The sequence below is a fragment of the Equus przewalskii genome, chromosome 2 (genome assembly GCF_037783145.1).
Source record: "Equus przewalskii isolate Varuska chromosome 2, EquPr2, whole genome shotgun sequence".
Classification (NCBI taxonomy): Eukaryota; Metazoa; Chordata; class Mammalia; order Perissodactyla; family Equidae; genus Equus; species Equus przewalskii.
Window position 1 is genome coordinate 83,643,115 of NC_091832.1, and position 23,082 is coordinate 83,666,196.

Genomic DNA, 23,082 nt, shown 5'->3' on the forward strand with positions numbered 1-23,082 from the left:
GCCACGGTTACTCTACCACACAAATAGTTTCCCTACTGTTTCACTTTTAAAAGCATTATTAGTTTTGATTCAAAAACCTGGGGCTGGTACAGATAATGGATGAAACTTTGTCATGTGTCTGCATTCTAGCAACAGAGGAGGCTTGGAGTCATGAGAATCTGTTTTGTGGCTTCAAATTGTAGAAGATGAATTCTGCCTCCCACTAAAATTCATATGGTGGGGAGTGCTCCAAAAGAGACTGGTTTATTATTAAAAAATCCCCAAAAGCAAAAGGCCAAAAAAGAAAAAAAACCTAGCAAGAACCTACTGAACAAAAGGCATATTAAAAATGTACATTGGAAAATGTTATTAAATGTTGAAAAATATTAGCAAACATTCAGAATCTGCTTAAATTTTTATAAAATTCAGATGGAAGGAGAAAGGAGAATAGTGAAATAACGCTAGTTTAGTTTTTTCATTCAGGCAAATCAAGAAATATTACTTAATTGATAATATTGATAAATTAAGAAATATAGTCTTGAACATGGTGTTTAAAAATTGCAGAGAAGGACCACAAAATTAAGTGAATAAAATGATAAAAACAACCTTTAAAGAACCCCACAAAACAGAAAATAAATTACAAGAGCAAGAACAATCATAACTATAATAAAAATAAATGTACTAGGAACAAAACCAAAACAAAAATTCACAGAATGGATGAAAAATACTAAATTCAAGGAAATTAAGAGGAATATAGTGTATAATTTACAGTTTAGGCTCTGGAGTGTCCCTGTTTTGGTTTTAAAATCAATTCTGCAACTTAATAGCTATGGGACCTTGGGAAAGTTACTTAAAGATATTATGCTTCAGTTTTATCACTTGTAAAATGGTATGCACAGCACATCAAAGGAAAACTGGCTCAGAGGAAAATTCATGAACTTAAATACATTCCTAAAAAGAAAAAATAATGAAAATGGATAAATCGAGTCTTTAATTCAAGAAGTTGAGAATGGGAAAATACCCCCCCCCCCAAAAAAGGATTAATAAAGATACGTAGAGAAATTAATGAGCTACAAAATGTAAAAAAGTAAAAATAATCTAATCAATAAATAAAATGGAACTGGCTATTTAGAAAAGAAAAAACTGAAATAGATGAATTTGTATACTCTAATTTTTAAAAGTGTATTGTAGTAGAATGTAGAAAATTCATATGCAGAAAAATATAGTCACAGTTAAAAGGTAAACTGGTAAAACAAAATTTGCACACATGCTGAAAAGTGTTAATTTCTTTAATATTCAGATTTTTTAGAAATCAACAAGAAAAACCTGAAAAAGTCCAGTGAAAAATAGGTAAAAGACATGAATATACAATTTTCAGAGGAAATACAAGGATTTGAGGACTCAGAGTGGATAGCTTGGTCAAGAATCATCCATAACAGAATAATGCTTTAATAAAACTTTTATTTTTTTCTGGCTGGGTGGGCTACATATTGTAGAAATCTGGATACCAACCCAGGAAACTTCTGTGACAGTAGCCATCATTGAAAGACCTATTCTATGGGAAGTATGAATGTCTGAGACAAAGCAACTCATAATGAAGCTCTCTGAATTTCAGGGAGATTATCTCACTCCACAATGCATGTATTTAACCCACCTATGCAATAAATATTAATAAATACATCCATAATCTAAGAAACTGGGTGAGACAGATGAAATGAAAGGGGCAAAATCAGATTAAATGTAAATAGCAGAAATATATAAGGAACTTTACTGTCTATATTGCTATTTTATAGGCTTTGTATCATGGGCCAAATTTGAGAGCAGTTATAAACATGTACTGCAGACTAATTCATCGTATTAGATATCGACTTGGTCTCTGGAGGACAAGACAAATAATAAACCTTTCAGAGATAGAGGAATGGATGGACAGAAAAAAATGTAAGTGATGCAGACTTTCTGATTTGATTTTAGGTTTGGAATTAATTTAACCATTGAAATTTTATGTATATTTCACATATAGTTACTTGTAGGCACCAAAGGTAGACCATATTTTATATTGCTGTAAGCTATTTGCATTTTAAGGTGACATATTGTATATTTGGATTCATTTATTAGGATCCTGTGTTTATAAGCACCAGAAAACTCATCGTGGCTAACCAAAGAAAGAAGGAAATTTAAAAGAAAGATATAGGAAAGATAACTAAAGTATCAGATTTCAGACAGAACTCAAACCTAAGCTGCTTCAGAGATCTAAGGAGTAAAAAATAAAGGACAATCTCTACTTGCTTCTGGGGGATAGATAAGCTAGTATCACCTTAAGACCTTTTGTTCTCGTGCTTTGAATTCAAATTCCAGGAAGACATCACTTGATTGGTTTAGCTTGAGTCATGTGTCCAATACTTTGCCATGGGAGGTCAGAGAGCTTTACTTGGGCATTGCACAGAGGCTATATCCATTGGGGGAGGAGTAACTCCCCCAAGTAAAACTACAAAACAGAAGAACAGCTAATGGACACTGAGAAGATTAAAAAAGAGATATCCATTATGTGTTGCTTATTAGTGTTCAAATTCTACCCACAAAACTAGTTCCTCAATTTATATCTTAAGTTTCTTAGATGTTGATTTCTATTATATTTAGTGAACTCTGTATTGCTTAGGATTAAGATAGATACTACAGCCAGTTTCTTGATTAGAAAATAATAAATGAGGAATTCTGGTTTCTGCTTCCACATGTATGGAGCTTGGAAGTCACAAGTCCATCGTAACAGGTAAAAAAGCTAAATGGACTAAAAAAATCAACAACTCTTCTTGGATCAATAAGAGAGAGGAGGACCCAGGGCAAACTGCTGCCCCCAAGATTGAGAGAGACACACATGTATACAGGGAGTCACAGCTTACCAGAGCAGAGACTCTTGAGCAGAAACTAATGTGGGAACCAGGGCCAGGTAGGAAAAATGAACTGTAATTCACAGATGGCTAGAGGCTCAGTGAAGATGATTCTGAGTGTTAAAAACTCCAGGAAGATCCAGTCATAGAGCGACCACCTCTGTATTGTGATATTTATCTCCAGGAGATTGACCAGATTCCCACAGTATATATCTGAGAAACAATTTTGAAATATGCCAGAGTACTCTTTTCTTAACAAGCCCTGCCTTCAAGGGAAACTAGTTAACCAGAGCCTAACTGGCTGGGGTATTATTAGAGCCTACCTGACGTAGGGAAGGAAAATACCCAACTCTAGTCTACTCTGGCCATCCTGTCCCACCTAAGCAAGAGAAAAAAATTGAGAACCATTTGTAAGCTCACAGTCCAGAGACATAGGCTCACTAAGAGACTGAGATCTAATCACAGGACTATAGAACACTTCCCCCTCAACACATACTTTATCCCCATATTACTAAAGGTCTATTTACAGTAGTTCCTTTTACCCAACATGTCATGTCTGCCTATGCAGAAAAAATTTCAAGGTATACCAAAAGGCAAGAAACACAAGTTGAAGAGATAAAGCAAGCATCAGAATCAGACATGGCAGGGATGCTGGAATTATTAGACTGGGATTTAAAACAACTATGATCAATATGCTAAGGGCTCTGATGGATATAGTAGGCAGCATGCAAAAAGAGATGGGCAGTGTAAGCAGAGAGATGAAAATCCTAAGAAAGAACCAAAAAGAAATGCTAGAGATACAAAACACTGTAACAGAAATGAAGAATGTCTTTGATGGGATTATTAGTAGATTGGACGTGGCTGAGGAAAGAATCTCTGAGCTAGAAGATATATCAACAGAAGCCTTGAAAACTGAAAAGCAAAGAGAACAAAAACTGAAAAAAAAAAGAACAAAATATCCAGGGACTGTGGGACAACGGTAGAGGAGGAACATAGGTGTATTGGGAGTACCAGAAGGAGAAGAAAGAGAGAAAAGAACAGAAGAAATATTTGAAACAGTAATGACAGAATTTCCCCAAATTAATCTTAGACACCACACCACATATCCAGGAAGTTCAGAGAACACCAAGCAGAATAAACTCCAAATAACTACACCTAGGCATGTCATCTTCAAACTACAGAAAACCAAAGATAAAGAAAAAATTTTGAAAGAACCTAGATGGAAAAACACCTTGCCTATAGAGGAATAAAGGAAAGAACTGCATTTGACTTATCAGAATCCATGCAAGAAGAATGGAGTAAAATGTTTAGTGTTGAGAGAAAAACACCACCAACATGGAATTCTGTACCCTGTAAAATTATCCTTCAAAAATGAAGGACTTTCTTAGATGGGCAAGAATTGGGTGGAATTTGTTGCTAGTAGGTCTGCCTTGCAAAAAATATTAAAAGAAGTTTTTTAGAGAGAAGGAAAATAACATAGGTCAGAAATTTAGATCTACGTAAAGTTAAGAAAAGCACTGAGGAAGAAATAAGAGGGTAAAATAAAAACTTTTAATTTTCATATTCCTAAGTGATCTAACAGATAACAGTTTCTTCAAAATAATACTAACAATGTACTCACTTATCCATGGTTACGCATATAGCTTATTTTGCTTGTATATGCTAACATATCTATGCTTATGTATACTTATGTATAAGTGAAGTGAATGGCAGCAATTATACAAGGGATGGGAGGGAGGAATTAAGATTTTTTGTTATTGTAAAGTATTCAGATGATCCATGAAGTGGCATAGTGTTATTTGAAAGTGGACTTGGATTAGCTGTAAACATACATTGCAAACTCTACAGCAACCACTACAAAAAGTAAAAGAAGAAGTATAACAGATATGCTATGAAAGGGGAGAAAATGGAATCATATAAAATGCTCAATTAAAACTACAAAAGTCAGATTGAGAGCTTGGATCAAGATAGCAGAGTAGGAAGATCCTTTGCTCACCTTCTCCCATGGACATACCAGACTACAACTACATATAGAACTATTACTGAGGATGATCTGAATACTAGCAGAACAGATTTTCCAAACTAATAATATAAATAAAAAGCCACAATGAGATGGGTAAAAGGGGTGGAAAAATGGTCTAGTTAGGACTCAAACCCAGTGCAGTGACCCAAAAAAGGAGGGATATCACAACCGTAGAGGTCCTCCTGGACAAGTGAGGGGCCTGAGCCCCACATCAGCCTCCTCAGCCCAGGGGATCTTGCACAGGAAGACAAGCCCCCATAATGTCTGGCTTTGAAAACCAGTGGGGCTTACATTGAAGAGAGCTGGAGGGCTATAAGAAACCAAGACTCTTATCTTAAAAGGCTCATGCACAAACTCACTCTCTCTGTCACAGCACAGAGGCAGCAGTTTAAAAAGTGCCTGAGTTATATGTGAAGGTGATTCATTGACTAATTTTTGGGCACGTGCCAAAGGGGTAGAGGTTTGTTGCAACATTCTCCGGGGACAGAAGCTCTGGCAGGCACCATTTTTTTTTTAACTCTCCTTTCTAGCTGGCCTGACCCTGGCAAGCACCATTTCTGACACTCTCCGTCTACCTTACTAGTACCACTTGCCCCACCCTGGCATTCCCTTGTGGGCCTGCTCTGGCTAGTGCCCCTGCAAAGTGGCCCCAACTCTACCCCACCAGCCCTGGCCAGCCCTGGAGCTCCCACTCTGGGGGCCAGCCCCACACACCAGTGCACCCACAGCAATTGTGGCCCAGTCACAACAGAAGGGCACACACAACCAAGTAGGGGACACACCAGGAGCACCTGACTCTGGTGATCAGACAGAATTATGCCACTGAGCCCCACTGGCACCTTCAACATAAGGCTACCACTTCAGGACCAAGAAACAAAGCTGATCTACCTAATACATAGAAATACAGAGAGTTAGGCAAAATGAGGAGACAAGGGAATATGTTCCAAATGAAAGAACAAGACAAAACCTCAGAAAAAAGAACTAAGTGAAACAGAGTTAAGCACTCTACCAGACAAAGAGTTCAAAGTAATGGTCATGAATATGCTCACTGAACTCAGGAGAAGAATGGATGAACACAGTGAGAACTTCAACAAAGAGGTAGAAAATATAAAAAACAACCAATCAGAGCTGAAGAATACAATAACCGAAATGAAAAACACACTAGAGGGAATCAACAGCAGATTAGATTATACAGAGGAATGGATCAGCAGTCTGGAAGAAGAGCTAGTGGAAATCACCCAAGTGGAACAGCAAAAGGAAAAAGAGTAAAAAAATGAGAATCACTTACAGGACCTCTGGAACAACATCAAGCATAATTACATTTGCATTATACAGGTCCCAGAAGGAGAAGAGAGAGAGAGAAAGGAAGAGAAAACCTATTTGAAGAAATAATGACTGAGGACTTCCCCATGCTGGCAAAGGAAACAGGCATCCAAGTCAGGAAGCACAGAGAATCCCAAATAAGATGAACCCAAAGAGGCCCACACCCAGACACATTATAATTAAAATGTCAAAATTTAAAGATAAAGAGTCTTAAAAGCAGCAAGAGAAAAACAGCTAATTGTTTTCCTAACTAAAAAACTAAACTAACTAAAATAAGAAGGGAACCCCCGTAATACTATCAGCTGATTTTTCAGCAGAAATCTTACAGGTCAGAAGGGAGTGGCACAATATATTCAAAGTGCTGAAAGGAAAAAACTTACAACCAAGAATACTCTACCCAGCAAGGTTATCGTTCAGAATTGAAGGAGTGATAAAGAATTTCCCAGACAGGAAAAAGCTAAAATTATTCATCACCACTAAATTAGCCTTACAAGAAATATTAAAGGGACTTATTTAAACAGAAGAGAAAAGGTCATAACTAGAAATAAGAAAATAATGAAGGAAAAAACATCACTGGTAATGGCAAATATAGTAAAAGTGGTCAATCAGCCATCCATATGACTAGTTTGAAGGTTAAAAGACAAAAGTAGTAAAATCATCTATGTCTACAGTAATTAGTTAAGGAATACACAAAATAAAAAGATGTAAAATATGATGTCAGAAACATTAAAAGTAGAGGGAGGAAGTAAAAGTATAGTGCTTTTAGAAAGTATTCAAACTTAAGCAGCCATCAACTTAAAATAGACTTCTATGTACATAGGTTGTTATACATGAACCTCATGGTAACCACAAACCAAAAACCTATAATAGATACAAAAAAATAAAGAAAAGGGAATACAAGCATAGCACTAAAAAAAGGCACCAGATAACAAGGGAAGAGAACAAGAAAAGGAGAAAGAAACAGAGAACTACAAAACAGCCAGAAAGCAATTAAAACAATGGTAATAAATACATACCTATCAATAATTAAATGCAAATGGACTCAATGTTCCAATCAAAAGACATAAGGTGGCTGAATGGATTTAAAAAAGACCCATATATATGCTGCCTACAAGAGACTCACTTCATATCTATCAACACACAGACTGAAAGTGAAGGGATGGGAAAAGATATTCTACGCAAATGGAAATGAAAAGCAGGCTGGGGTAGTAATACTTATATCAGACAAAATAGACTTTAAAACAAAGACAGTGACAAGAGACAAAGAGGGTATTACATATATCAATCCAACAAGAGGATGTAACACTTGTAAATATCTATGAACTCAACATAAGAGCACCTCAATACATAAAGCAAATATTAACACACATAAAGGGAGAAACTGACAATAATACAATAACAGTAGGGGACTTTAACACCCCGCTTACATCAATGAATAGATCATCCAGACAGAAAATCAACAGGGAAACGTTGGCCTTAAATGACTCATTAGATGGACTAATAGATATATACAGAATATTTTATCCAAAAACAGCAGAATACACATTCTTTTCATGTGCACATGGAACAGAATAGGTCACATGTTAGGGCACAAAAAAGTCTCAGTAAATTTAAGAAGATTGAAATCATATCAAGCATCTTTTCATACCACAACAGTATGACACTAGAAATCAGTTACAGGAACAAAACTTGAGGGACCAGCCATGTGGCCGAGTGGTTAAGTTCATGTGCTCTGCTTCAGCAGCCCAGGGTTTCACCGGTTTGGATCCTGGGTGTGGACATGGCATCACTCATTGGGCCATACTGAGGTAGTGACCCACATGCCAGAACTGGAGGGACCCACAACTAAAATATAGAACTATCTGCTGAGGGAATTTGGGGAGAAAAAGCAGGAAAAAAAAAAGAAGATTGGCAATAGTTGTTAGCTCACGTGCCAATCTTAAAAAAAAGAAAATGAAAAAAACACAAACATGTGGAGGCTAAAGAACATGCTATTAAACAACCAATGAGTTAACAAAGAAATCAAAGAAGAAATTAAAAAATATCTTGAAACAAATGAAAATGGAAATACAACATTGCAAAATCTATGGGACATAGCAAACGCATTTTTAAAAGGGAACTTTTTAGTGATACAGGCCCACCTCAGGAAACAAGAAAAATCTCAGATAAACAGAGCTGTAGCTCTAACCTTACAGCTAAATAAACTAGAAAAAGAAGAACAAACAAAGCCCACAGTTAGTTGAAGGGAGAAAATAATAAAGATCAGAATATAAATAAAGTAAAGACTAAAAGGCAATAGAAAAGATCAATGAAACTAAGAGCTGGTTCTTTGAAAAGATACAGAAAATTGATAAAGCTTTAGCTAGACTCATCAATGAAGAAAAAAGAGAGGGCCCAAATAAATAAACTCAGAAATGAAAGAGCTGTTACAGCCAACACCACAGAAATACAAAGGATCATAAGAGATTACTACAAACAATTATACACCAACAATTTGGACAACCTAGAAAAAATTGTGAATTCCTAGAAACATACAATCTTCCAAGACTGAATCAGGAAGAAACAGAAAATCTGAACAGAACAATAACTAGCAATGAAATTGAATCAATAATCAAAGAACTTCCAATAAACAAAAGTCTAGGACCAGATGGTTTCATAGGTGAATTCTACGAAATATTGAAATAAGAGTTAATACTTATCCTCAAACTATTCAAAAAAATTGAAGAGGAAGGAACACTTCCAAACTCATTCTATGAGGCCAGCTATGAAGGCTAGAAAGTCTCCTAAGTCACTCAATCCAGTAGTCTATAGAAATGTGGAATATTAAATTTGGGTGAAGTCTAAACAAACTCAGCAAAAACATGATTATTTTATTGCTGCTGGCTTACAGTGTGAAGTTAGAGATAAATGTCAAGTTAGGTTGGATCACAATGGAAAATTTTCTAATGCAGACTAATGCATTACGCTGAAAAACCAGACAAAGACCCTAGAAAAAAAGAAAATTACAGGCCAACATCTCTGATGAACATAGATGCAAAAATCTTCAGCAAAATATTAGCATACCAAATTCAGCAATATCTTAAAAGCATCATATGCTATGATCAAGTGAGATTTCTCCCAGGATGCCAGGATGGTTTAATGTCTGCAAATCAATCAACGTGATGCACCACATTAACAAATGAAGGATAAAAATCATACGATCAATCACCTCAATAGATGTAGAAAAAGCATTTGACAAAATCCAACATGCATTTATGATAAAAACTCTCAAAGTGTGTATAGAAGGATGTACCCCAACATAATAAAGAGCATATATGATGAACCCACAGCTAACATCATATTCAATGGTGAAAAACTAAAGGTTTTTCCTCAAAGATTAGGAAAAAGACAAGGATGCCCATCCTCACCTCTTTTATTCAGTATAGTATAAGAAGTCCTATCCATAGAAATCAGACAAGCAAAAAAAGTAAAATGCATCCAAATTGGAAAGGAAGAATTAAAATTGTCACTCTTTGCAGATGTCATGATACGTGTACAGAAAACTCGAAATACTTCACAAAAACAATATAAGAACCAATAAATGAGTTCAGTAAAGTTGCAAGATGCAAAATCAATATACAGAAATCTGTAGCATTTCTATACACTAATAACAAACAACCAGAAAGAGAAATTAAGGAAACAAGCGCATTTACAATTGCATCAAAAAGAATAAAATACTTAAGAATAAATTTATCCAAGGAAATGAAAGATCTGTACTCTGAAAACTATAAAACATTGATGAAAGAAATTGCAGACAACACAAATAAATGGAAAGATATGCCATTCTCATGGATTGGATGAATTATTATTGTTAATGGCCATGTTACCCAAAGCAATCTATAGATTCATTGCAATCTCAATAGCATTTTTCACAGAACTAAAACAAATAAACTTTAAATTTGTGTAGAACCATAAAAGACTCCAAATAGCCAAGGGAATCCTGGGAAAGAACAAAGCTGGAGGTGTCATGCTTCCTGACCTCAAACTGTACTACGAAGCTATAGTAATCAAAATAGTATGGTACTGGCACAAAAACAGACACGTAGGTCAATGGAAGAGAATAGAGAGCACAGAAATACACCTACACTTATATATTCAATTAATCTCTGATGAAGGAGGCAAGAGTACACAATGGGGAAAAGAGTCTCTTCAATAAGTGGTGTTGGGAAAACTTGACAGCTACATGCAAAAGAATGAAACTAGACCACTTTTTATACCATATCTAAGAATGGGTTAAAGACTTAAATATAAGATCTGAAACTATAAACATCCTAGAAGAAAACATAGAGGTCAGTTCTTTGAAATTGATCTTAGTAATATTTTTGTGGATCTGTTTCCTCAGGCAAAGGCAGCAAAAGCAAAAATAAACAAATGGGTCTGCATCAAACTAAAAAGCTTTTGCACATTGAAGGAAACCTTCAACAAAATGAAAAGGCAACCTACTGAATGGGTGAAGATATTTGCGAATGATATATATGATAAGGGGTTAATATCCAAAATATATAAAGAACTCATACAACTCAATATAAAAAAATTAGCAATCTAATTAAAAAATGTGCAGAAGAGGGCCAGCCCTGTGGTGTAGTGATTAAGTTTGGTGCACTCTGCTTCGGCAACCAGGTTCACAGGTTCAGATCCCAGGCACGGACCTGCACCACTCATCAACCAGGCTGTGGTGGCAACCCACATATAAAATGGAGGAGGATTGGCACAGATGTTAGCTCAGGGCTAATCGTCCTCAGCTTAAAAAAAAGTTTAAAAAAATGGGCAGAGGACCTGAATAGTCATTTTCCAAAGAAGACATTTAGATGATCAACAGACACATGAAAATATCATAAGCATCACTAATCATCAGGGGAATGCAAATAAAAACCACAATGAGATATCACTTCACACCTCTCAGAATGGCTATTAGCAAAAAGACGAGAAATAACAAGTGTTGGTGAGCATGTGGAGAAAAGGAAACCCTCATACATTGTTGGTGGGAATGTAAAATGGTGCAGCTGATATGGAAAACAGTATGGAATTTTCTCAAAAAAATAAAAATATAACTACCATATGATCTAGCAATTCCACTTATGGGTATTTATGCAAAGAAAACAAAAACACTAATTCAGAAAGATATTGCAACCCTATGTTCATTGCAACATTATTTACAATAGCCAAGTAGCCAAGATTTGGAAGTAACCTAAGTGTCCATCCATAGGTGAAAGGATAAAGAAGATGTGGTATATATATATATATACAATGCAATATTACTCAGCCATAAAAAAGAATAGAATCATACCATTTGGGATAACATGGATGGACCTAGAGGATATTATGCTAAGTGAAATAAGCTAGACAGAGAAACACAAATAACATATGATTTTACCTATACGTGATATCTAAAAAGCAAAACAAAACAGAAACAAACTCATAGCTACAAAGAACAAACTGGTGGTTGCCAAAAAGGAGGGAGTTGGGAGGATGGGCAAAATAGGCGAAAGGGATTAAGAGGTACAAACTTCCAGTTATAAAATAAATAAGTCACAGGTATGTAATGTACAGCATAGAGAATATAATTGATAATATTGTAATAATTTTGTATCATGATAGATGGTTACTATACTGACCGTGGTCGTCATTTTGTAATGTATAAATGTTGAGTCATTATGTTACATACTTGAAACTAATATCATATTGTATTTCAACTATACTTCAACAAAAAAAAGTACAGAAGACGGAAAAAGAATGAGACAAAAATAAGAATAATGAATAAGGGCAACAAATAGAAAACAATAACAGATACAGTAGATATTATTCCAACTGTATCAATAATGGCTTTGAATGTTAATGATCTAAATGCACTGATTAAAAGACAGAGATTGTAAATGGTTTGGGAAAACTGGACAGCCATGTGTAAAAGAACAAAAGGACACCATTATCCCACACCATACATGAAAGTTCACTCAAAATGGATCAAAGACTTGAATGTAAGACCTGAAACTATAAAACTCCTGGAAGAAAATATAGTCAGTATACTGTTTGAATCAGTCTTAGCAGAATCTTTTCAAATACCATGTCTACTCAGGCAAGAGAAACAAAATAAAAAATAAACAAATCGGGCTACCTCAGACTAAAAAGCTTCTGTATGGTAAAGGAAACCATCAACAAAATGAACAGACAACTCACAAACTGGGAGAAAATATTTGAAAATCCTATATCTGACAAGGGATTAATTTCCAAAGTATGTGAAGAACTCATTCAACTCAACTAGAAGAAAATGAACAACCAAATCAAAAAATGAGCAGAGGATAGGAACAGACATTTTCTCGAAGAAGATATACAAGTGGCCAACAGGCATGTGAAAGATGTTCAACATCACTAATTACTAGGGAAATGCAAATTAAAACTACAATCAGATATCACCTTACACTCAATCAGAATGGCTGTAATTAACAAGACAAGAAATAATAAGTGTTAGAGAGGATTTGGAGAAAAAGGGACCCTCATGCACTGCTGATGGGAATGTAAACTGGTGCAGCCACTATGGAAAAAAGTATGGAGATTTCTCAAAAATTGAAAATCAAAATACGATATGATGCAGCTATTCTACTACTGGGTATTTATCCAAAGAACATGAAATCAATAATTCAAAAAGATTTATGCACCCCTTTGTTCATTTCAGCATTTTTCACAATAGCCAAGACGTTCAAGCAACCCAAGTGCCCAGCAAGAGATGGATGGATAAAGACAATGTGGTATATATATACAATGGAATACTCCTCAGCTGTATAAAAAGGCAAAACTGTGCCATTCACTACAATATGGATGAAACTTAAAGGTATTATACTGGTTGAAAGTGAGAGAGAGATAAATACACCATGTAATTTCACTCATATATAGATGATAAACAAGCAAACAGATAAGGAGAACAGATTAGTGGTTACCGGAGGGGAAAGAGGGAGGGAAAAAGGGGTAAGAGGGCACATATATATGGTGATGGCTAAAAACTAGACTATTTGTGGTGAACATGATGTGGTCTATACAAAAACTGATTATATAATAATGTACACCTGAAATTTTCACAGTTATAAACCAATATGACCTCAATAAAACAATTTAAATAAATAAAAGACAGAGATTGTCAGAGCAGATCAAAAAACATGACCCAACTATATGTTGTCTACGAGAACCTCTAAATATAAAGACATATATAGATTAAAAGTAAATGGATGGAGTAAGATATACCATGCTAGCATTAATCAAAAGAAAGCAGGAGTGGTTGTATTAATTTCAGACAAAGCACACCTCAAAGTAAGGAAATTTAATAGGGACAAAGAAAGATATTATGTAATGATGAAGGGGTCAATTCTCCAAGAATATATAACAATTCTTATTGTGTATGTACCTAACAACAGAGCATTAAACTATGTGAGGCAAAAATTGATAGAACTGCAAGGAGAAATAGATGAATCCACTATTATATTTGTTTCCTAACTAATTTTATGAGGCTAGTACTACCCTAATACCAAAACGAGGCAAAGACATTATAAGAAAAGAAAACCAATATGTTTCCTGAATATAGACTCAAAAATCCTCAATAAAATAGTAGCAAATCAAATCCAAAAAGTATAAAAAGTATTATAGCCCATGACCAAGTGTGATTTATCCCAGGTATGTAACGCTAATTGAATATTCAAAAATCTATTAATCTAAGCCGTCACATCAACAGGCTAAAAATGAAAAGTCACATGATCACGTCAATAGATGCAGATGAAGCATTTGACAAAATCCAACACCTATTCATAACAAAAACTCTCATTAAACTAGGATAGAGAGGAACTTTCTCAACTTGATACAGACTATCTACAAAAAACCTACAATTAACATCATACTTAATGGTAAGTAACTCAAAGCTTTCCCACTAAGATCAGATCAAGGGAAGGATGCTGCCTATCATCACTCCTTTTAAATATCATACTGGAAGTCCTAACTAATGCAATAAGGCAAGAAGAGAAAATAGGAAGCATGCAGATTGGGAAAGAAGAAATAAAATTATCTTTGTTTTCAAATGACATGATTGCCTGTGTAGAAAATATGAAAGAACTGACCAAAAAAACCACACTTCTTGGAACTAAGAAGTGATTATAGCAAGGTTGCAGGATACAAGGTTAATATATAAAAGTCAATTGCTTTCTTATGTATCAACAATAAACAAGTGGAGTTTGAAATTAAAAAATAATACCATTTATGTTAGTACTCCCCAAAATGAAATACTTAGGTGTAAATGTAACAAGAAATATATACAAGGTCTTTATAAGGAAAACTACAATACTCTGATGAATGAAATCAAAGAGTTAAATAAATGGATTGATATACCATGTTCATGGATAGGAAGACTCAATATTGTCAAGATGTTACTTCTTCCTAACTTGATCTATAGATTCAATGCAATCCATTCAAAATCCCAGAAACTTATTTTGTGAATATCAACAAACTTATTCTAAAGTTTATATGGAGAGGCAAAAGACTAGAATAGCCAACACAATATTGAAGGAGAAGAACAAAGTTGGAGTCCTGATGCTACCTGACTTCAAAATTTACTATAAAGCTGCAATTATCAAGACAGTGTGATATTGGCAAAAGAATAGACAGATAGGTCAATGGACCAGAATGGAGAGCCCAGAAAAAGACCACCATAAATATACTCAACTGGTCTTTGACAAAGGAGCAAAGGCAATACAAAGGAGCAAAGATAGTCTTTTCAACAAGTGGTACTGGAACAACTGGCCATCCACATGCAAAAAAGTAAATCTAAACCCAGACCTTATACTCTTTACAAAAATTAACTCAAAATGGATCATAGACCTAAGTGTAAAATGCAAAACTATAAAACTCCTAAAAGTTAACATAGGAGAAAACCTAGATAATCTTGGATACAGTACCTTTTTAGATATAATACCGAAGACATGATCCATTAAAGAAATAATTGATAAGCTGGACTACATTAAAATTAAAATCTGCACTGCAGAAGACAATGTCAAGAGAATGAGAAGCAAAATGCTTAGAGAAAATATTTGCAAAAGCCACTTCTGATAAAGGACAGTTATCCAAAAAATGCAAAGAACATAAAACTCAGCAATAAGAAAACAAAAAACTTGATTAAAATATGGGCCAAAGACCTCAACAGACACCTCACCAAAGAAGATATACAGATGACAAATAAGCATGTGGAATGATGCTCCACACCGTATGTCATCAGGGAAGTGCAAATTAAAACAACAATGCAATACCACTACACACCTATTAGAATGACCAAAATCCAGAACAATGACAACAGCAATTGCTGGTGAGAATATGGAGCAACAGGAACTATCATTTATTGCTAGTTGGAATCCCAAATGATACAACCACTTTGGAAGACAGTTCAATGATTTCTTGAAAGACTAGGTATACTCTTACCATATGATTCAGCAATCATGCTCCTTGGTATTTACTCACAGGACTTGAAAACTTATATCCACACAAAACCTGCACGTGGATGTCTATAGTAGGTTTTTCATAATTGCCAAAGTTTGTAAGCAACCAAGATATCCTTCAGTAGGTAAAAGGATAAATAAACTGGTACAGACAATGGAAAGTTATTTAACATTAAGAAGAAATGAGTTATCAAGCCATGAAAAGATGTGGAGGAACCTTAAATGTATATTACTAAGTGAAAGAAGCCAATCTGAAAAGGCTACATACTGGATGATTCCAACTATGTGACACTCTGGAAAAGGCAAAACCATGGAGAAAATAAAAAGATTGATAGTTAGCAGGGGTGGAATAGGGTGGAGGAAGGGATGAATTAGTAGAGCACAGATTTTTAGGTTAGTGAACCTGTTCTGTGCAATACTGCAATGACGGATACATGTCATTCTACGCTTGTCCAAACCCAGAGCATGTACAACAGCAAGAGTAAACCATAAGGTAAATTATGGACTTGAGTGATGATTATGATGTGTCAATGTAAGTTCATCCTTGGTAACAAATGTACCACTCTGGTGAGTGATGTTGACAATGCGGAGACGCTATGCTTGTGTGAGTAAGGGGTATATGCGAAATCGCTGTACCTTCTTCTCAATTTTGTTGTGAACTTAAAGCTGCTGTTAAGAATTGTCTTAAACAAAACAAAACAACAATAAAATGATGCAAATAAGTTATATTTAATTGGAATCAGCATCTTACTGCTTTATAATATAAAAGTGCTACTTTTTTGGTAGTTTCAGCTAGTCAAACTATTTCACCATGGACTGTTAGGTTCTGTAAAGACAGGGACTGTGTTTGTTATGTTCATTAATAAATACTCACTCTTGGGGTTGGCCCCGTGGCCGAGTAAAGTTCGCGCGCTCCGCTGCAGGCGGCCCAGTGTTTCGTTGGTTCGAATCCTGGGCGCGGACATGGCACTGCTCATCAGACCACGCTGAGGCAGCGTCCCACATGCCACAACTAGAAGAAGCCACAACGAAGAATACACAACTATGTACCGGGGGGCGTTGGGGAGAAAAAGGAAAAAATAAAATCTTTAAAAAAAAATAAAATAAAATAAATACTCACTCTTAGGAAATGCCTGGTTTATCAGAGGGCTCAAAAATATTTGTTGAAAGGATAGCTTTCATTAAGTTTATTAGTTATGCTAAAATTATGTGCTGAAAGATATTAACAAATAACCATAATTCTTTGAGTTAGAATGACTTCTTTTTCTGTGGCTAGGTGTTGAGGAAGGAAGAAGTCAGAGAGAGATTCTATGTAAGTCATAGAATTCTGCTAGATCAGTTCACACAGTCCAACAGCCTGGTTTCCAGAGAAGCAAGCAAAAAGGAGCAAAGTGTTGGAGAGATGAAAAGACAGAAAGAACAAGGCAGAAAGAGAAAGCAAGTGAGAGACAGAAGCAGAGAAAGGGAAAAGCTTTCTCTCATCAGGAAGCTGCTGGGACTCCTTTAACTTAAAAAATGCTAAAAAAGTGTGTGTGTGTGTGTGTGTGTATGGGAGAGCTCAGACCCACATGCACTCAGATTTTAAGACTTGTACATAAACTCTCCGCCCACTAGTACAAAATTCAGAAAGATATTATTTTTTGGCATTTTTTTTAAAAAACTGAGGTACAATTGACAATAACTAGTAACAATAATTAGTTTCAGGTGTACAACATAATAATTTGATATTTGTGTATATTGTGAAATGATCACAATAAGTCTAGTTAACATCCGTCACCAGACATAGTTACAAAATTTATTTCTTGTGATGAGAACTTCTAAGGTCTACTTTCAGCAACTTTCAAATATGCAATACAGTATTATCAACTATAGTTAATAATTAGGTATTCTTAACACTTTTCTAGATAGTAATTTTATATTCCATAATCTAGCATGAATGTACAGATATTATAATATTTATCAAAGGATGTATGGGACCTTACTGTTACTGCACCAACCACCTTTTCTTTTCCACTCACTTTATTTTTTAGCTTCTGACTTGTAAATCACATATTCTTTCCAAGATGCTCTCACTATTTTACTCAGTCTTACCTTCATCCCCAAAACTGTCACTAAATTCATTTTATAACCGTACAGAATCTTGTTTGTTTTTCTTAGTTTTGCTTTCTTTCCATGATTTCTACTTGATTTGTAACTGCAGATTCCCCCTTTTATTTTTTTTAAAGATTGGCACCTGAGCTAATATCTGTTGTCAATCTTGAGAGAGTGAAAAAGAAAAGGTGGTCAGTGCAATAACAGTAAGGCCCCATACATACTTTGATAAATGTTATAATATCTGTACATTCATACTAGATTATGAAATATAAAATTACTATCCACAAAAGTGTTAAGAATCTTTTTTTCTTTTTTTGTTCTTCTTCCCAAAGCCCCGCAGTACATAGTTGTATATTCTAGTTGTGAGTGCTTCCTGTTGTGAGATTTCACTATTTTTGTATCTTAAAATATCCTCTCAGTGTGAAAAAAAACTAATGTGGTTTTGTTTTCCAGCCTGGACTCTGGTTGTTTCCATCTGGGAAGCACTTTGAATTAAAGTCTTAAAGAAAGTGAGGGGTGAGCCAGGTGGATACATGGAGGAAGAATGTTCTAGACAGAGGGAGCAACAAGCACAAAGGCTGAAAGTTGAAGGCTGTTAGTGTTAGGGGAAGCCAGGAGACTAATGTTATTGGAACGGAGTTTGTGAGCAAGAGCAGAGCAAAATGAAATGGGAGAGGGAGCAGCTAGCACAGGTTGTATCAGGCTTTATAGACCATTAGATTTTACCCTGAGAGAGTTGGGAAGCCTATGGAGATTGTGAACTGAGAAGCTATGATGTGACATATTTGAACACATCACTCTGGTGGTTTTGTTGAGAAAAGTCTGAATGAGGCAAGGACATAAAAAAATCCACTTAGGGTGAATGGTGCTCTGTCCAGCATACGATCTGAACAGTAGAAGAGTGTCAGCTAAAGGAATGATTAAAAGCATTACCAATCAAGGCATTCATTTGCATTCAAGGTTAAAGTAACTCTATAGTCCATAGAATTTGCAAGTTCTAATTTGTCTTCACATTCCTCAGAAAATTCTCCATTCTTTCCGTATGTTGATTGCTAGTTGGGTGATATTTGGCAGATATCTGTGCATGGTTTTAAACATCTTTTAATAACCAGAAAATTTCATTAATTTTCATGATTTAAGTTTTATATAGACCCTAATTATACCTGCCCAGAATATTAATTCTGCTAGTGTGTTGCTGAACGTTTGCTTTTAGGGCATGTTATACAAGTTAAGGGCATTATTATCTATTAATATAGTTACAAAGCCACAATGTTAATATGTGCATCAGTCTGATCTGGTTTGAAACATCTCAAACTGATTAATTCAAGGAAAAACTAATAAAGGTATATATACTTTTTCAAGGAGAAATATATTTACTTAAACACAAAAGTAAAAAGTGACATTCTTTGTGTGTTGGTTTGAGTTTCACCAGAATTAGACCCTGAGACAAGAATTTCAAGTACAACTAACTTCCTTGAGAGTTGATCCCAGGAAATATTGTCAGCGGAATGGGGAAGTGAGTCAGGGAAGGGATGGAAGTCAAAAAAGAGTGCATTATCAAGCAGGTTACCATGGGGTCAACTAGAGCTTAATTCCTCTAGGGGACAATGTAGCCAACTTGCCTCACGTGCTGGGTCTTTATCCATCAACTCCCTCCAGTTAGTGGCTGAGGGCCACTCCAATGGGGACCTTAATTCCCTGGCACCTCTGGCTTGCTGTATAGGTGGGCAGAGTGGAGTCCTGCAGCCAGAGGGAGCCCTTAGGCAATGAAATGCGGATCTGGCAATTTAAAATCAGGTCAGCATGCACAGAAATATCAGGGACAAGCCGATATGGAAGGAGCTGCCAACATCAACTGCTCTGGTTTGTCTATTTGAAGTGAGAGAAAATATCGTAGGTATACTAAATATAAACTTATGTTTATTTTACTGCTATATTTCAGGGTCTGGAATAGCTACTTGTAGTTAGGCAATCACTAAATATTTCTTAAATTTGTTGATGTTTCATGACCACCGCAACTGAATGAATGAATGGAAAGTTGACGTCCATATGGTTGAGTGCCAGGTTGATGGATTCAATTCTCTTAGAAACCACTCTGGTGCTCTTTGTCATTGGGAGCCTAATTTTCAGAGCTAAACCTGTCCTGAGGCAGACCCTATCACCCTGTAAATGCTGACTGACAATCAGCTTCCTGAGGCTAATTCATCATAGTTTGGAGTGGAGACTCTATCACCTTTTTGAACAGAAAAAATAAAATTTTTTTGGAGAGCTACACTTACAAAATGTATGCATCAATGCTCTTGGATGTTCCCTAACCCCTGTTAATGCCAAGTATGGCAGATAGGTGAAGGATGGCCCAGCTGAGTGGTTTTCCATGGTAATCTTGAGCCAGGAGTGGCAAAGTACCTTAAACTAGGAAGTAAGAATACATGAAGTCAGTTAGCAAAAAGTAAGCATCATTTCAATTAGGGGCAAAATCAGATGTAGAATAAGCAGTCCAAAGGGGAATCACCAATTCAGACAGTTAAAATGCAGATAGAAGCCCAAAGAGATGAAAAAATTATGAGAACTAATGAAAAAAGAAAATTGAAATGGGTCAGTAGAAGTCAGGCCCCCAGAAGTTCTGACATTAAAGTTATGTCTTATGATGTGGTTTGAGCATTGATGTGCATGTGGTCCACTAACAATTGTCATGTAAACCGGGCCAGAGGATGCCAGTGTTCTCTTTGGCTACTGTGCAATGGGAGAGAGAGAAGCATGCCCACTTCCTTCTAACCCTCCCAGGTGAGTAACATAGTGCTACCCCAATCCCAGAGGCCTAAAAATAAAACTGGAGTTAAAGTTTCTTCAAGTCCAGATGAAACCTTTAGGTAGTTTGCCTTTGATGTATTATTCATAAAGTATTTTCTTTTATCCTCTTTTCCTTTTAGACTATGAAACAATGTTTGCTAAGAGAGAAGACTGGCAAGTATTAGACAGAAGTGAACTCCTTCGATACTTCAATGACTGCGGTCACTTCCCAGCCCAGCAGCAAGTCGACGATGTCTGGGGCCTGGTCCACAGAGGTGAGGAGCTCCCATTTCCTTTCTTCTTTGCCCCTCCCTTCATTTCTTCCTCCCTATTTTCCTCCCTTGTTCTTTCCTTTTTTACTTTTATTAAACATCTTATAAATACTTTTCATCAAATTTTTTAAATCTGATTTTAATATATATGAAAGAAGAGATTTAAAGGACAGGTTAAAAGAAGTTAATACAATAAAGCTTTTTTTATAGGAGTGGAGAAGGTGATTTTAGCTTTTATGATTTTAAGATGTTTTTTGATACAATGTAAATTGCATCTGAGTATTTTTAAACTACTATCTTTTAAATACTGATGCTGCAAAGCTTTCCTCTAGCCAGTTAGATTTGGTACTAAAGAACACAGCCAAGTTTATAGGTTTAAACATTGTAAACTATTTCAATATAAGAGAATTTCACAGTTATAAAATCATTTCTTTTCTAAACAGTAAATAAATGAAAGGACAGTATTGTATGAGAGTATTTCATTATTTAAATGGAGCAACATTACTCCCTTTTCTAAAGAAGGGTGAAAATTGTCACCAAGGTGTGGGAAATCTCAATGAATTTTCCTTAACTCCTTAAGGTTATTCTCAAGATTTCTTTCTATGTCCAGACTAACGCTATGGTTTGCTGCCATGTTTAGAGATGACAGATGATGTATCCACAATTTAATTGAGAACAGAATGTAAACAAACAAAACCAAACATTTGAGGACCTTTTTTAATAGAGGATGCCAATAGGAAGATGATTAAAGTCAGAGTGACAAGGTTGAAGCTTCATTATAGGTGTGAAGTTCTCTTCCTTCATCAGTTCTTAGCGTAAATTTACCTAATTCTTTACCTATGGGCTTTGCTTTGCCACTGCTGTAGCCCTATACCTAGAGCAGTTTCTAGACTCTCGATAAGTATATGTTCACAGAATGGCAGAAGCATCCAAATCATTTTATGCTTCAGTGGTCATGACTAAATTGTTTGTTTGTTTAGATAATTTTTCCTGATGACAGAAACATTGAATATTTATTACAGAAAATTTGGTAATATAGAAATTTATAAAATTGCTAAGAAATAGCAATTGTTAACAATTCATGTCTATCTTTCCAGTTTTTTTCTGTACATATGACATTACTTTTATGAAAATTGAGATTATTTTTTACGTTTGAAAATCTGCTTTTTTGCTTAACAGTATTCATAAGGTTCCAAACTATAAATATGTTTTACAACATTATTTGTGACTAATAATCTGTCACATGGATGTTCTATAAAGTATTTACTGTTGCACATTTGAAGTCTTTCCATTTTTCTTTATAATAAATAATAAAATGAAAAAAGTAAATACAGCAAAACAGAATCAATTAGGCATTTTAGAAACTTATAATGATTAGCGTTAGTAATTTAAAATGTAAGGATTTTTTAAAATTAACAGTTTATGGAGATATTTTCCTCTACTCATTATTTTGGAGTATATAATAAAGGCTTAGATTTAGAGCATGACTCTGGAATTAGCTTGCCTGGGTTTAATTCCTGGCTCCACCACTTACCAGCTGTATGTCTTTGGACAATTTATTTATCTCTGCTATGCCTTATTTTTCTCAACTATAAAAGGATGATAATACTACCTAAGTCACTAAACTGTTGTGAGGTTTAAATGAAATAATTCATATAAAATATGTGTCCCATTATAAGTGCTCAATAAATGTTTGCTATTATTCTTAAATAATTCTTAAGTATACTTAATCATGAATATAAGTTTTCATAATTGTTTTTTATTTTGAAAATGTTGAACCTAATTCTATAATGTCTCATTTTTATAGAGGTTATTTACTGAATGTCATCCATTGGTTTCCACTGATAGCATCTCTTTTGATTATCATAATGACCTGTGTGCTAAAGGAGGTTATATGCTCATTTCACAGATGAGAGAACTGAGTTTAGAAAGAGACTTTTCTAAGCTCATTAGTAGAGCTGGAACTTTCCCCTGGTCTCTTCAAGTCAAGTTCAATGGTCTTTCCGTTTTACTATGTGGAGACACTTTAAAAGTCAGTATTATGAAAACATAATTAGATGAATGATTAAAACATTCTTGACAGCAAGTACTGCCTTTTATTGATCTTTCACAGACTAGTTTAATGCTTTGCAATATAGTAGGTTTTCTGTAAATGATTGAGTCTGTTAAATTCCTTATTAAAACTAGAATTTTCCAAGGAAAACTTAGTTTAA

General features: G+C 35.2%; 1 protein-coding gene across 5 annotated transcripts in view; it reads left to right on the forward strand.

The window, feature by feature from the left end:
* Positions 1 to 23,082, forward strand: part of IQCM (IQ motif containing M) — a 417,332-nt gene that overhangs the window by 228,565 nt on the left and 165,685 nt on the right. For all 5 annotated transcript variants that reach the window (XM_070611629.1, XM_070611626.1, XM_070611625.1 and 2 more), the window contains 2 exons: positions 1,773 to 1,917; positions 20,738 to 20,872. In XM_070611629.1, the coding sequence (XP_070467730.1) occupies positions 1,773 to 1,917; positions 20,738 to 20,872 (280 nt within the window). The remainder of the gene's footprint in view (positions 1 to 1,772; positions 1,918 to 20,737; positions 20,873 to 23,082) is intronic.